General features: G+C 40.9%; 1 protein-coding gene across 2 annotated transcripts in view; it reads right to left on the bottom strand.

Annotated features, from left to right (window-relative positions):
• trrap (transformation/transcription domain-associated protein) overlaps positions 1-17,163 on the bottom strand; it is an 81,108-nt gene that overhangs the window by 18,120 nt on the left and 45,825 nt on the right. For both annotated transcript variants that reach the window (XM_025909677.1, XM_019362777.2), the window contains 11 exons: positions 16,635-16,922; positions 15,862-15,999; positions 15,653-15,765; positions 15,039-15,174; positions 12,707-12,898; positions 10,149-10,344; positions 9,322-9,440; positions 9,040-9,186; positions 8,250-8,350; positions 5,625-5,826; positions 4,250-4,411 (listed from right to left, as the gene is read on the bottom strand). In XM_025909677.1, coding sequence (XP_025765462.1) covers positions 4,250-4,411; positions 5,625-5,826; positions 8,250-8,350; positions 9,040-9,186; positions 9,322-9,440; positions 10,149-10,344; positions 12,707-12,898; positions 15,039-15,174; positions 15,653-15,765; positions 15,862-15,999; positions 16,635-16,922 — 1,794 coding nt within the window. The remainder of the gene's footprint in view (positions 1-4,249; positions 4,412-5,624; positions 5,827-8,249; positions 8,351-9,039; positions 9,187-9,321; positions 9,441-10,148; positions 10,345-12,706; positions 12,899-15,038; positions 15,175-15,652; positions 15,766-15,861; positions 16,000-16,634; positions 16,923-17,163) is intronic.

The following is a 17,163-nucleotide window of genomic DNA, read 5'->3' as shown; positions in this document are numbered from 1 at the left end:
TATATTCTTCCATTTATAATGAAATTATATGATTGGCTGTTTAAAGTAGCTTTACATTATTCAGAATTCAAATAACCCATTATAATCTTCTACTGGGCCTTAGGGCAGTCCTGCAGTTCATCTTCAGTCCGAAACAAGCTGTTTTAGTTCCCGTGCCCCTCCCCTTTAAGACAATTTTCTTTTAAGTGGCTGCCCCTTGTAAACAGAATGTTTTAACAGCAGGTCAGTGGGACTATAATTTGGTCATCTAACATAACTGAGATGACCATATTATAGGTGCAGGCATCATAATTTGACACTGCCCATCTTTAATATGAACATCCACCATGTTATCAGGATACATTGGAGAGAGAGAATACGCATGACAGATGACAAATTATTGGGGAAAAAAAAAAAACAAGTCAGTGTTTGTGAAAGGCTACGATGTACCAATGTGACTGAGCTTCAGTTAGCTTTTAAAGTTGGTCACACTGATTCTCTTAAGACATTTCCCTCATTTGGTGTTTTAATAATAATGGTAGGGAATGCTGTCCAAGAAATTTAAAAAACCCCTCCACCAAAGGTGTTAAATAGGGTGTAAGAAAACATTCAGTGACCCCTCATACCCTATGGATGGGTGACCGTACTCCCATCAGCATAGGAATATTTCATCCTACGATAAAGGCGATCACTCAGAACAGCTCTGTATTGATTTACTTTGACAACAAGATCCAAACCATGCCAGCAAAATACAATAACAAAGCCACCAGGTGCCCTTACTGCAGGGGTAAAGAGTTCAGCCTTTCCTTCAGCCTTCAGTTTGCAAATACAGTTCGCATTAACTTGTGACAGAAGATTCAGGTGAGTCTTCAACTAAAGAATCTTATTTTGTCACAGTTGCCCTTTCTCAGGCAGGATGTAACACATATATTGTCCACTCGCTTGCAGTTAATGCACTGAACCTTTAACTGTACACAGGAGCCATCGGACATCGCACAGACTTTGTACTAACAAGCTGGCAGGTTGGACACTTGCGCTGTCACGTGCACCTCTGCTGGGCGATATGTGGAAAAGTTCAGGACTGTGGTGTGAATGTGCAAACAGCATCTGAAAGCTCAGATGGTGATATGAAAAGTGTTTGTTTACATTCACACTGTTTAAACCCTAAAAGTCTTGAACATGCAGTAAAACCTCTGACCAAACATCCATCCACACATTTTCCCGTGGCGACAGTCTAAATTCAAGTCACATTTCACCAAATAACACCACAATGAATGACAACCCGTGCAAATTGCAATGTAAAGGAATCTCTCTTTGGATGAGCACCGTAAACTTGACACTGATATATGACATATATTCCCTGTCACTGCAAAAAGTGAGTGCTTCAAGGCAGAACACGAGTTGTGACAAACCTCACTAAATTTTTTACAATATTAAAAACTGTATGCCAAAGTAAAACAAGCCTGGCCACAGTTTTGCTGAACATTTCAAATACGGCCAAATTGGAGAATTGTTTTAAAAGTGCAGTGTAGCTGCCTGCAGGGCAGAAAAGGATAAATCCAAAAATCCAACAAAACTAAGCTCAATGTGGCTAACGGTGGGCCGTGGATCAGTGGTTAGAGAGAGAGGGTTACAGTAGTGAGACAGAAGACGACAGAGAAGACTGAGGATAAATGGATTTTGGAACCTCTACACTTTCTTTAGCTTGAACCACATTCCTGTGACATCTAGCTGTCTTTAGAAAGATTCTCAGACTGTACCAAATCATGATTACATAAAACTGAGTTCAAGTTGAAAATGGATTAGCCTGTGGCTATGTAACACACACTTGTACATCTCCTTAGGTTACCAAAAGAACTGTTCCAGATCTCAGCTGGTCTGAAATTCTTCAAGAGACTCGGCTCCCAAAAGGAATATAACTCTATACTGGCCCGAAGGTGGGGAAGACAGAGAGACAGGAATAACAAGGTAGTGAAAGGCTGTGGCCGCTTTGGGTTGAAGCCTAGACATCTCAGAAGTCTCATAAAGTCAAACAAATGATTATTTAATTAGGAAAAACTCTCCACTTCCTCTACTTAATGCGATGCTTGCTCTTAAACAAACACATACATGGGAACTACATATACTATACATATCTAGCAACATTAGTGTACCCATTAATATTTACTAATTTTATATGTTGTACAAAGAGTAAATATGCTGTTTTCACATTTTTCTTTTTCAGTGTCCCTAAAACAGAGAAAAGGACTTGAAATGAAAAGTACAATATGGAGCTGACAAGTGAGATGTCAAGAGCAAGTGGAAGAGGGAGTGCTAAGTGTCAGCTAACAGCTGTATTAAAGATGAAAGAGGAAGGAAGGCAAAGAGGAAGAGGAGGAACCAGAGATCACCGCACTAATGGGAAGATAAGAAATGTCATAATTTGGCACGGCTGAGGTGAGCTAAGGGGAAGAGGGAGCACGCCAGACACGGTGCAGGCAACGAGGGAGGGAGCATGTGTGGGAAGGGGTGCTGAGATTCTCTGCTAACTTCTGATTCATCTTCCCGCCTGCCCCCAGGCGCTCTTCTCCTCACCTTCATCAATATTTCAACATACGTTTTTTTAAACATCCCGCCGCCACAGAGAAACTCTAAATAATTCAGTCAGGCGAGAGAGATAAAGAATGCCATGCATTAAAATGTGGTTTGTTCTTTACACAAAAAAGGCAGAGAAGAAACGGGTGTCAACCTTTTACACTTCAGTCATAATAGCATGAAAAGGCGGACCAAAAGGAAGAGTCTCTATGGAAGGAGAATTTGTATAGTCACAGACTGACATCCATTTTATATACGTATAGAAGTGATTCAGGTTAACTGAGAGATTAAAGCTAAGCTTTTTATCAGTCATGTGTCATGGTCTAATATATTTTAAAAAGATTTCCAAAAACCAAAACAGGAAAATGAGGGTTTAAGTACTTGGGATTTCCACCAGTTGTTCTAGAACTGAAGAAGCCAGTTGGGCCCATATTTAACTCTATAATGCCCCTTGTATCACAATTGATACATGAGTTTCTGAGACCTCTATCTCATCAACATGATCAATACTTGCCATAATTTCAAAATGTTATGGACAAAACCCTTTTTTTGTGTCTAAAATTAACATTGTTGTTAACAAGAAGTTGCCAAAAACACCCAATGTATCAAATGCGATAAAAAAAAATTAATAAATGTATAATAAAAAATATATTATACACAACATGATATAGCAAAAACATTTTTGTGGATTTTGTCATAAGGGTTAATAAACATCTCAGTTCCCAAAAGAAATCAGAATTTTCTGGCTATTTTTTGATGGGTTGGGTCTTACAGGGTTAACGGCTAACTTTCATAAATGCTATTTCTTAATGGGCTTAACAACCAGCCATCAGTGACGTTTCCTTTTAATCTGCATACTAAAAAAGTAAGAAAGACTGCTAAAGTAAAGTAATCTTCGCTTCTTCACACTCACATACACACAGTGCTTATGATGCTACTACACACGTACCCAAGGGCTAGAGGGGACCTGTCAATGTAGGCCCATTTAAATTCTAATAAAATGCTTGGATTTGGGTTTATATATTTTTTTTTATTATATTTTCCTTCTAACCTGTAAGTATGATTTTTTTATTCAGCTCTCCAATGTGTGACACTTTTTAACTTTATCCAAGTCACTTTAAAACCTCGCCTTTTCACTCTCGTCTTTTTATCCTCCTCCACAGTTTCCCTCATATCCTCCATACAACATTCCAGCTCTGTTGAGAGGATGGCTGTTTGTTATAGCAGACTACTCTTTGAAGATCACCCTCTTCAAATTGTGCGGAAATAATACTCCATTAAGCAAAGCAAATTAGTCCTTGGTTTAATTACTAGCTCTGTTCCTGCAGTGCGGATGCGTTCAATATTAACTTTATAATCATTTCTTGAACAAATAATTTAAAAACCAATTCACCAGGGACTAGTGGAAGCCAATAAATTGTTGTAAAAGGGGACACTAAAAGAATCTGGATGCTTAATTTGGTAAATAGAAAGCAGGAGAGAGACTACTTTGGCGTGAATGCAGTTAATTTATCTTGATTAGAAAGACGTGCATAAGGACTGACGCTTACACACTAAGCCAGATGTGCTGCCCCAAATGCATACAGAGAGCCAAGCAATACTAAGATTGATGGGTGCAGCAAACATCCAGACCCACTGAGAGCTGACCACAAAGATTTTTGACTTAAGCACAAATAGAGTTTTGCAAAAGCCTCACCTGACTTATTAGGTTAAGCAAAGGCTTTCCTTCTGATCCAACCAGGCAGGTCAGAAGCTGTGGTATCCATGCCAACCACTGGATGGGTGGGACTCCAATACAGTACTTGTCAACAGCATCGGCCAGAGTGTTCTTGTCGTCAAAGCTGAGGAGCCACAAGACCTATGGGTGGGGAAAAACAAAAAACATGTTAGAAGGCGGGATGAAAGTCAAAGATAGTTGGGGAGAAAGGACAGAAGCAGAAAGAAGAAACAACAAATGTGAAAAAGGTCACATAAAGGTCAGTAATAACAGTCACAATTATTCACCTACTGCAAGACACCAAATCGCAAGATGCAACATTGCTACCACTAACTAGGCGATTGCTGTGCAGAGCAATATACGAGTGCATGTTGGCAATCCTCAGTATGATCAAAGCTGAGCCATGTGGTGGTGATCTCTCCTCCCCTGGTAAGCTTGTGTGTGTGCATTATGATGAAGACATTATCCCCCCACCCCCCTTCCTGTTTCTGAGTACACAGATTGTGCATAATTACTGATAATGACTGGTCATCTCGCTTCATCCATCAGGAGTAAGCGCTGCCAACCCACTTTGGCAGTACAATACTTATGGGTGGGGTCACCAGAAAAAAACAAAACAAAACTAAAAACCCATTTAATATGAAGGTGAAGCTGGCATTAAATTATTTAAACAGAAATCGAGTAACAGCCGATCTACACCCACACCAAGGTGGCTCTGTGCTGTGGTAACTTTTCGAGAGGCTACACTGAATGAGATAGTGTCCATTTAAGAAGGTAGGATGGTTGTTAGCAAGAGGTTCCATCTCTTTACCTCCTAGGCTCTGCCTGCAGAGTTGCTGTATGGGGGAAATCGGTCAGACTGTTAGAGAAAGGTCAATTCATGTAGAGGGTCATGAGATTGGAGTGTCAGGGGATGCCATTAGTCTGTTGACCCCAAGTGCCAGAGGATGGCCTTCACTCCACCATCGATCTACTGTGGGAACCCATCCCCGCTGCCTACCTTGCTGCTAGACTGTAATCGATCAAATTACTACTCTACTTGTAACCATGGCTAAGCCTGAGAGGTGGAAAAAAGAATGGCTTTCTTCTCATTGGCAGCAATAATGTATGGGGTACATGAGGTCAGGAAACTAGAGAATGAAAAGTGACCCCCTCTTGGAAAAATAAAAAAAAATCATGGCTTTAGGCAGGAAGGTTGCTGGTTTCATTATCAAGCAAACAAAACATTGACAACTGAAATCAAGAGATAAACAAGCAACCACAGAAATGTTGCCATTATCAGCATTTTGCAAGGAGTTTTACCAACCATGATGATCATACAAATCCCTCCCCTGCATCCCACTTCTCTTATCACCTTTGCGAGGTACTTGCGGGACTTGCTCTCATTTTGGTGGCGGCAAGCATGGAGGTAACAGGTGATGGCAGAGACTCCCAAGTGGAGCTGACGATCTTTAACGAAAATGTTCTCCAGGTAGTCGCCCCACATGGCCCAGGCTTTCACCAGAACGTCATGCATCTGTACTGCTGCTGAAAAAGCCTTATTTGCCTCCTCTGACCTAGAACAAGAAAGAAGGGAAAGGAAAAGTGTTAGAGGGTGAAGGGTATATTACGGTTAATGAGTGTCAAGGGCAAGTGAGAAAAGGGAGGTAGCTGGGGGAAAGGAAATAAAATTGAGTGAAAGGTGAATCAGAAGAGAAAAAAGAAAAGGAAAATAGGTAGAGATGCTGAAGAGAGCAGCATGTAAGGGGAGAAATGGTGGGAGGCGATCGAACAAAAGAAAAGGAAAAAGAAGGAGTGTGCGAGAAATGTTGATCACATCTTGAATTATTAACTAAACATCAATAAACCACAGATTTTCAGCTGCTGTAATCTTCAGCGTTTTTCCTCATGGTACTGTAGAATAAAAATTCAACCCAGTATGAATTAACAGTTTTGTTTTACTATGTGGCTGCAGTATGCACAAACACGCAATCGTAATATTCATCCACACTCCGCTTTCATATAAACCAGATACTGAACCAAGGTTTTACGCTCCCACATCGCTGCCACATTTAAGTTCTTTTTGCTGTCACTGAAGTTGTGAAGCAAACAATTAGTTTATTTATTTAATTTGGTATTTGGTGTTTACTCTGTATTCAAAATCATGACGCATTCAAATTTGGTTTATATTGACTTGAATTTCCCCGATGGCTCCTTAAGCAAAATAGGGCGCTAAGAGAGGTTTAAATGCAGACGCCGGCCAAATGGACAGAACCATCTGCTGTATTCACATGAGGAAGAATTGGTCTCTTCATTTTAAAAATAAGATAGTTTGGTGGAGTTGTTTGTCATTTGACTTGGTCAGGTTATTGGGTATGGTTTTGTTAACTGTTATTTTTCAGTATAGTTCTGTTTAGGTGACCTCTTTTATGGGGCCACTTCTTAAAATAGCTTATTTTCTTGATGATGGACTCTTGATATCATCTTCGGGGCTTTGTTTGTGTGAGTATAATAAAATCCACATTTTTTGATAATTATATCTGTGTCTGCACTTATATGAACTATTTGGTCTCATGGTATTATGTAATACATTTTAAACCTAACTGTACAGATATAACTTCATATCTATCCATCCATCACTCCATCTTAATGAATTCTTGACAACTTCTATTGTGGTATTGCGGTCCAGCAATCACACACTTAAGATTCAATACACAAACTATTAAATAGCAGGCTATGAAACAGACAAGTAGACCCAAGTTTTGACTGCAACATTTATGCTGACAGGGAAATATATTCTGAATCATCAGCTATTTTCACCATGCCAAGAAGCTTCTAACCGTTGGCACGCAGTCTGAATAATTTTTACACACCTTTCAGCCTCTGATTAATAAATAAGATGCAAGCGGCACCCCGAGACGCACTACCCTGCAGTCAAAACAAGGAGACAGGCCTGTCAATGAAAAAGTCTTACTGAGCTGAAGTTGGTGAATGGACCTCCATTTTAGGAGTGCTTCCAAAACAGCTCTGCCACTTACTTGCAGTGAAATGTCTCCCAAGCCAATCAATTAAAATGTGTTATTATAAAAGGCATTTGGCATGTGATTAAAAAACGGGAGCTTGATTGCTATGGGAGTCAGAGCCGAAGACCCTCCAGTAATACTTAATGGGGTTTCCTCAGTCGCTTTGCGAGTGTTAAAGTACATTAACGCTTTCTGCTAGCCGGCTCAACAGGAGCACAGTCACCCAACAGACTGTCAAATATTTGACACCCGTTTAATTGACTGATCCCAAAATCCTTAGCACATGTGGTTGCACATGCACACGCACACACATAAGAATCTCTGAACCCCTCACCCCCACTCAGCTGTTAATTCTCCCCTGGTGCAGGGGAAACTTAATGATTGCAATAAACCCTGCTGAGGTGGAGGCAAGTTTTGCTGATCCCAGAGATTCCTGTAAATTGCCTAGAGTTAATTATTGAGCTGCATATACATTTAATAAGCGTTCCTCAATTTGTCTTTCACCCCTCAGGACGCCATGTCATGACAAAATGACGGGCAAAAAAAAGAAAGAAAGAAAAAAAAAAGCTGGTGCTGAAGAGGAAGGAATGTTAAAGAGTGTGGCTGTGGGTGTGCAAGGCCCAGCTACACATGGAGAGAGCAGTTGTACACTCCACAGGCAAACCCTGCGGCGAGAAACAAATTACTGACACCTGATGACAAAGATCTCATCTAAGCCATGTCACATGGGTTACCTGCTAACAGAGCTTTAGAGGTGGATTACTCTGAGGCAAGAATTGCCAAGTAAACATAACTGCTATGTACTGGCAGGATGAAACACCCACACAGTGTCAAGGGACCACTGACACAGTTTCAGGGCAATGTGATGATGAATAAAGGGAAGGCAGCGGCAGAAATATAAACTTGGATGTTGACAAAAAAAAAAAAAAGCACAATGCATGAAAGGCCATCAAAGATGAAACATCTGGTTAACATACTTGTTGATTTGAGCCAAGAACATCCCCTTTAGAGCGTAGAACTCGGCCGTCATCTCCTTGGTGAAGTACTTCAGGTTGGTTGACTCTATCACTTCTAAACCCTGACAGACAGACGCCAGAACAACAAAAGTTTAACTTCAAACAAAACTGCAGCAGGTAAACTTTCATCTACGTTAGGCCGAAGATTTCTCAAGAAGTACCACAATGTTGTGTTTTAGACAGAGCCATAATCACAGGTGAAGAACAAACAAACTGCTCACTGTTCATTAAGAAGTAAGAGTAGAGGTGTTAAGGGAACTAAACTTCCATTACGGTGAGCCTCTGATTAGGTGTCCCCTATGTACTGCTGTGACAAACGATGTGTAGCAGGAGAAAGAGACAGAGAGAACCACAGATGAGATAGAAGAGAGAAAGGGAGAGAGGGAGAGAGGGAGAGAAGAGTGTCTACTGGCACTTTTAATGACTTGTGGTGTGTTGAACTACTTCTATTAATCAGAGCACTCCATGGGCTTAAGAGCAAGCTCCTGAGTTACACACTCTCTTATAAGTCTCACTGCTATAACTTGTCACCTAGAGCCACCCCAAACACTTATTGCTCTTTCTATAGCTCCCACTCAAAGTACCCCTAACTATGCCTCGAGCTACTGCTGACAGATATCAGCCCAAATACTTAAATTACTAACGCGTCAAATGCTTCCATGAAAGGTGAAAATGATATATGCAGAAGGTAGCAGTCGCTTCAATTTGATATAGAAGCAGAAAGCAGAACACATGGAGCTTTGTATCTCACCTGCATGCACTCATTCTTGCCCATAACACCTGCCAACTGCAGATAGCACTTGACCTGCTGCCTGATCTTCTGGAAACAGTCAACAATGGGCACTGTGGGGATGGTATGGATACGACTCAGAATGTCCAGAGCCACATTCACCAAACCCTGTGGGAAAAAAAGTGCGATAGGTTACAATTTTTTTTTTTTTTTTTTACAGATGGATGCTAAACGTGGCATTGGTCTGATCAGACTGCATTTATTCATTTTAATAGAAGTCAGTTTGTCGGCTTGAACCAGTACCTGTTTGCGAGCTATCTTGCCGTACTGAATGATAGCAGAAGCTGAGGCATGAACTCCCAACATGGCGTTGTTGTTGTTGGGATCGTGTTGTGTGTTTGTCTCATATGCGGTCACAATGGCTGTGGACGGACAAAAAGACAAAGAAGCATTTTTTTCCCTGCACAACTGATAAAGTTGATAAAGAAAGCTAAAAGAGGGGCGCTTAGGGCAGTCTGAAGGGTGGGGAACTTCTAGCACTCTAAAGGCTCTGCTGTCATAACGCAGGGGAGGGCACTGGGGACACTAAACGTATTGAACAGTAAATGAGCCATGGCGATGAATTTCATCAAGAAAATTCCATTTCACTTTAAGTTTGAAGGCTGTCATGTATAAATGAAGTGGATTTTATTGGCATGGTGCTGCAGAACCACCGCTATCATTATTTCAGTGCCTCTCAGTAAGAGTTGAAGCTCAAGTTGCTTGAGACATCACATTTTGCAGTGGCTGCCTTTCTGAATGGTTTCAAAGTCACTGCGGGAGAGAGCTGAGCACTGAGCAAGGTAAACATGTGTGTGTCTGAGTGTGTGTGTGTGTTGTGTCCTGCAGTGAAAGAGAGAGTGCTTTAGTGGGCTGACATTTGGCAAGGTACTGAGACCCTGAGGGGGTTCTGCACGTCATGGCCTTTTCAAGAAGAGCCCTTCCTGGAACTAGTGGACACCAAAGCAGCAATGTGAAAATGTGTCTGCATGAGTGTGGCATCCTGTAACACATGTACAATGGCTACATTTATGTTTCAGTATATCATGGTCTTGCATTTAGATGCAGTTGTCTTAGAGCACGTGTCATACCTTGGTAGTGATGTTGGCGCCACATGAATATGCTGCTCCAGTGCGACAGGTCGTCAGAAACAATAGGCAGTCGGTTCCTCCATGTTTTCACCACAGTCTTCATGTCGTGGAGGCTGGTGTTGCGGCCGAGGTTAGCCGTTTGAAGCCCTGCATTAATTTGGGCGGCTTCTTGCAGCTCAATGATCTGCTGTGCAGCCTGGAGAGAAATGATAATTAAAACTCTTTTGTATTTTTTATTCAATATTCATGATAAACTTAAACATGCCTGCCTGATTCTTCGACTATTTCTGCTGAAAGTTTTATAACTAAGAAGCTTTCAATAGGAACTCTTATCTTATGATAAAATAAATGCTGACTGCACGAGAAAGTAAAGTTAAAAGTAGTTGAAAGCAATACTTATTTATTTAGCAAGGACAATGACATCAGGGTAAGTAACCCTCGCCTATTGTTAAGACAAAAAAAAGCCAAAAATCACATATTCTGATACCATGGGGAGCTAGGGTTACCTCAGAGGGTTCAAATAGAATGAGAAGAGGTTTGAGTAAGGGAGGACTGATTGAGCTGTACATTGCCACTTTAAATTGAACATGTAGAATTTTATTTGAGAATCTGAAGTAGCAGAAATATATCAAATGGTTGTCTTAATTGCAATAACTTTTTCTTTGATGTCGAGTTAAAATTTTGTGTTGCCAGGTCTGCTCCTACAGCCGCCGTTAGAGATTTGGTCCAGAACGTACACCAGCTGATCTTAATCTTGTTAATATTTTGTCTACACACCTAAACAAATGTAAACATCCATCCAGACTTCCTTGCTTAGTTTGCTCTGCGAGATATACACATTGTCCATCTGCCATCAATAACCGTCTTGTCAAGAGAATGTTTTTGGGGGGGGGGGGTTTCTCGTCTTTTCCTACTTTTTTAAAAATTTCACTTATTAGCTGTTATAAATGTCATGGTGATGGATCATTAAGTTGGAAATATCAACCCACCGATATACTGACATTTAGAATTTTGTTAACAGAAAGATACGAGTAGAAGCCATAGCTCGAACAAGAAGGGTGATGGCAAGAAAGATGGTGTGACTGCTGTGTTAACGGAAAGGAGACGTTCATGTAAAAGCATGGAGATCATCCTATTATGAACTTTTACACTATTTATTCGTACATAATGCTTTCACGCCAATATGCCTCAATTATTATTGGTCAAAGAAACCTTGTGATGCTGCAGATTGTTAAAATGTCACAGGAACAATAACAAAAACATACTTTGCAATGGAAATACAATGCAGCAGTAACTTTTTTTTTGTGGCAACAAAATTATTTTGCATGCAAAATCATTATGCCTTCCTACATTATTCAATAGCTAATCTGCTTGGATGTGGCCAAAAAAAAGAAGACACGGAGATGGGGAAAATGTGAAAATGATAAGCGAGGGCTTCTATCTCATTCTGTGAAAAGAGGCCTCATTGATTGGCCCAAAGCAGCATTGTGAACATATAATCAATCATTCCATTATAACTACTCATCAATCAATATTAATGCCAGCCCTCGTAATCAATAGCGTGGATGATAATCCATTGATCGTCAGCCACTGCTGAGAGCTGGGATTTGATGATAACTTGATTCAAATAGTAGTTGAACCCTACTGTATTTGCAGAGTCTGGGCTTCTTGGTCTGTAAGGCTCATGGAGTCGTGAATTTGAGATATAGAGTTTGGAATGGAGATTTACAACAGGCCGCTTGGCTGGGCAGAGGAATAAATAGCTTGTTTTCCCTCGGCTAGGCTAAATAATTGGACTCCACATATCCGAGCACATGCACATGCACGTGCATGAACACACACACACACACACACACACACACACACACTAACGAGGAACATAGTTGCACAATTCAAATACCCATTTTGAAAAGATAAATGTAGTAAATCAGAGCAGCGCTGAAGACTTAACCCCCCATTCCGGAATGAAATCTCCCAAAACAAAATAAATTAGGCCGTACAATATTTTTCACAATTATCTGTTAATATCAGCTGATGGCCCATTTCTAACCTTCATTCAGACTATCCCATTCATCATGTAAATGTAATTCTGCTGCAGGTATTTAATCAAATAGTATCTGATGGCAGGGAAGTAATTACAGCCGTTCTAAACTAACTCTTTATTCTTCACTCTTTCTCCCCGTGTTCCTCCATTCTGTTCACTCTCCACCTTTTTCAATTTTCAGTGCCTCAGTCTGCCGTCTTTTTTTCGACTCTCCTTTTTCATCTTTGCCTTGTCTATTGTAATCTCTTGTGGTGGAATCAGAGAGGCTTAAAGGGTTTTTGATTTTTTTTTTTTTAATCATCCGTCTCAATTTTACAAGAATGGAGTGAGAACTTGGGGAGGGGGCTTATCAGCATTTCTCAACAGCACAATGTCTTAGGGCCACAGACGATCGCTTGACATGCATCTATTCAAGTGCTTATCACAATAAACTTATTTTCCTCGGTACCATTCTTGGTCATTTGACTATGTTTTTGGTCTAAATCCAAACTCTTCATGTGTTGGGTATACTGACCTGAAGCAATGGCGTGTGCACATGGGAAACAATGTGAGGCAATCTCCTCCACTCACGAATGGCCAGACTGGAGGCCATCTCCACCAGCCGTTCTATGAAGTTGAGCTGCTGCTCCTCTGGGTTGCAGATTGCCAGGTAGCCACGGTGCATGTTCACCTTCCAAGCCATCTCCTTAGGGCAGCTCAGCTCCACCTGGAAATTCATACAGCAATAAAATGAAATAATTAAACAAAAGTTAACAATAGCAACTTAATAGACGCTTCACAATTTTGATTCAAATTAGCATACTTTTAACGATGACAGGTAAAAGATGAGATCAGTCTCGTACAGCAATGGACTTGTGTTTTACTATCATATACCTGCCACAATAATTTACAAGAACACTGCTGTTGTTGAAAATCTATACATTTCCTTTGTTCATCAGCATAAATGTGTAGTTTGAATCCATCTTATCGTCGTTCTATAATCTACTATCTCTGGAAAAAGACAATGAGAAACATCCTTCTCTTGCATTTTTTTAATGTTGAAAATAAATCTACTTTTCTTTCCCCCCCCCCAAAAAAAAATCATGGAGGGAGAAACACAGGAAAAAAATCTTGTGAAAAGTGAGTGTCAATTTCATTTTAATGTCATTTTCTTACAAGAGGTAAAACACAGGCTATGTGAATAACAAGTGCACAACGTTGTGCTTCAAATATAAATATACATATACAATATAAATAGTTAAAAGAATTTCACACATGAACTTTTGACAATTTTGTGTGTTAGGCTGGGAGGTTTAAAAAAAATTTACATTCTCACATGTACTGCTTTTAGGTAAATCCCAGAGGAGTTCATATTGAATTGCTTGTTTGTTTTCCTGTGTATTTGTCGCCATAATGTCAAGTAGAACAGCGCACACTCTTCACAGTGCTGTAGCAGTTTTAATTACATGAAAACATCTAAGGGGAAAGGGCCTATGACATTTTCCTTGTGCAATTTAGTACTTAGACAAATGTACAACAATATTGGTTGCGATTTATTTTGTGAATGGGTTCAGCGGAACTTTTGTACTAATGACTAATAAATTTGACACGCCTGACACAGAGGCGAAGAAGCAGAAAGGGCCTTGCTATTGATTAATAAGCTCACCGCATTAGCATCAAACAAATAACACCCGCAGGGAGCCTCCTACGTCACACCTGTGGTCTGCTGTTGTGCGTTTATAAGTGAGCAAGAGACACAGAATGACAGAAGGCCAAAAGAGTGAAAAGAGCAAGAGAGTGAGGAGGTATAGGTGTGCGCATTTGCGAAAGCTCTTCCGATGCTGGAGAAAATTACAGTGATCGGTCAAAGCGCACTTATCGGGGGTGACGCTTGATGAATATCCTGGAGACAGGGCCGCCCTTATCAAGAGCCAGCTTTAATTGAAAGCAGGGACATTTGGACTTCGCCTCTGAGCTGGTGAGGAGTGGGCATGCAGGCAACTGAAAGCCTTGCTCCTCTCCTCCACCATAAAACAAATCGCCCTGCAGCAGATGCTGGGGTAATTATTCACACACACAGCTGTCGTAAATATTAGCTGTTGTAGCCAGAGCTATGGAGCGAGGGATGAAGAGATGGGGGTGAAAGTAAAAGTAGGGTGGGCAGTAATAGTAGAAAGAAGACCAAGTAAAGGAAAGAGGTTGGGGAGGCATGAGACAAAAGAAAGAGGAATGAGTAAACAGAGGAGGCAAAAGAATGAAACAAGAAGGAGGGGATATAGTGAAGCTGGTGTTGGCATCCAGACAATTTAATTAGATGTCACCTTCGGACAGAGCTGCTCAATGGATTGGTTCCAAGTCTCCTTGAAAGAGCAAAGTAGGAGTATTTGTTATGTGTCAAGTACTATCACACGCCCGCCACCCATCTATACTTTGTTTTAGGAAAACATGAGGCCAATAAATTCATGGACTAAACAGCTTAACTGCATTTCCACAGCTTTATGGCCGCCACTCTTATTCTTCCAGGGTGTGTGAGGTTACAGAGAGGTCAGACAGCACCAATATCAAGTTTCTCTACGTCACGCTAACATGAGGCCTGGGTTTAATATCCAGGACTGCACTAGAAACAGGAGTAAAATGAAAAAAAGAAAAGTTTAGTGGAGCTGTCTGGTTCACCGGGTTCATGCCTACAGGCTCCACTGTGTCTGTGACTTTGTTAGTGACAACTTGCGGTTACTGTTTCTATTTCCCGTGAAACTGTTATTGGTACCTTTTGAGGACAGTGAGAGAAGAAATCTATGTGAATGTGTATAGAAAGAAATACACACATATATATAAATACTTCTATATTGGAACTGTGCACCCCTCACCTGCACCAGAGCCTCCTTCATAGCAGTCCAGTTGGAAACCCTCCAAGCACACTCGAGCACCAGATAAGGGTTTGAATGGCCTTTAGACTGGCCGTATTCAGTCAGTGGTTCCCACTGGTTCAGTTCCTTAGAACAGCTAAAGACAAAGGAGATGAGAAGTTTAGCCAAGATTACATTTTCTATACTTGACGATAACATTTCGTCACATTTTTTATTTGCTCAATCTACATTGCTATGTCATTTTTAGGCCATGTTTTTAGCATCAACAGGCTGCTTTGCAACTCACATCCTCGACAGCTCCGCTTTTTCTTCCTGTCTCTCACTTAATCATCATGTCTGCTTTGTTTTCTACAAGTCTTTTAAAAAGTCACAATGTATCATTTAAAACCCTAAACATACTTTCCAAGCGTTATACATTTCTGTGTCCTTTTCATTTTAGGAATGATCTTCATTGTAAAATGCAGCAAACACCACGTAAATTCACTAAATTCACAGCACATTTTTTAAACAAGCACACATAAAAACACAAGAGAAAGCTGGATTTGCAGGGAAGCATGAGGGTCATTTCTTGTCATGACTCTATCTTGTATGGACTTAAGAAACATAAATCTTACCGTATCCAGTGGTCCTCCCACAGCTGGTACTCGGGGAATACTGCCGGGGAAACATTGCTCCTCTCGTGCTCTTTTCTAGCCTTCTCCATTGCTTTCTCGTAGCTTTCCTGAGCCTGAATGGATGTGTTTTGGGTTAACAAAATATACATTACAGTATAACAGCACCACAAATTACTACCTCAGTGAGTCTACTTTAAGCTTCCTCTCACCTGTTCAAAGAAGCCATGCTGCTCATAGGCAATGGCTGTTGCTGTCTCAGGAAACTTGCACCTCTTTTGCCACAGGCCTGCCCACATATCCTCCTCTTGGAGTAGAGAGTAGAGCTCTGCCAGAGAGTCCAAAATCTCCTATACGGAAGAAGAACACAATGTGGATAGAAGCAGAACAAATTGGATCATCTGCAGTGATCAAACTGTAAATTTAATGAGAGCAGATTTGCTAATGAGTCTAGTTCAGACAGGATAAGAGGGAGATTTTCCAGCTTCAAAGACGAGGCTGCAGTGACGTTACAAATATATGTTTAAACCCTCCACTGTGGAAAAGAACCACTAATGAAAGGAACAGCAGCAATAAGCATGAAAGATTTTCTTTAGTTTGTTGGCCACGGGAGCTAAGTTCATTTTATTTTGTTTAACGCCTGACTCATATCAGTCCACCGACTGTTAGCCTATGAGAGATATCTCTGCATATCTGTGATCCTATATAATTATAGACCATAATGGAAAAAAGATGCTTGGGTTAGAAATATACTTTATAGCACAATTTATCCAGCAGAGCAAATATCTTTGGCACATGTAGTAGAGCCTGCACAGCTGAGAAAATGGCAATGACTTCAGGGTTAAGTTGATCGTGTATCGCAATATCGGAGTTTATTTACTCAGTAGAATTCCTGATTTTATTGGACTTTTCTTTGTCTTACAGAGTCCTGATTTTTTTAAAAGCCTTAAAAAGTCAACACACAGTCTAAATGAAAACCCATTACCTGCTGAGGTGGCGTGATGCTCTCCTGTTCGTAGAACTCTGTGCTCTGCTTGGGTTTACTGTGCAGACTAAGACCTTTTTCAAAGGCCTGCTGCTCCAGCATGAGAGTGGAGCGTAGCCAGAGGTTGTGAGTCTTGCCCAAGTACTTCAGGACACAGGGACGAATGGGGATAGGAGGTACACACTGGGACATGGCTTCCACAAAGCAGTTTAGGGCACTCGGCTGGCAGTCCCTCTGGGCCTGGTGGCTGCCACTACAAAGGAAAGGACTCATTTCTCCGGACAAAGCCTGGAGAGGAGAAAAGGCGAGATCATCAACTACCCAGTATTACTTTAGCAGCAGTGCACTGATACGACATATTGACAAAGGCATTGAATTGCATGTACGGGATGCAACATGATGCCATTTTCCAGTAAGAGAGTGCTGTTCAGAAACAGGAAAAAAGAGGCAGACAATAACACATAGGAGGAATGGGAACTGTATGCTGCTTTTCTGTATCACACCACATCATGATCAACAAGTTAGTCAA

The sequence above is a fragment of the Oreochromis niloticus genome, linkage group LG8, assembly GCF_001858045.2.
Source record: "Oreochromis niloticus isolate F11D_XX linkage group LG8, O_niloticus_UMD_NMBU, whole genome shotgun sequence".
In the NCBI taxonomy this organism is placed as follows: domain Eukaryota; kingdom Metazoa; phylum Chordata; class Actinopteri; order Cichliformes; family Cichlidae; genus Oreochromis; species Oreochromis niloticus.
Note: the sequence above shows the minus strand (reverse complement) of the source record. Positions and strands in the feature narration are given on the sequence as shown.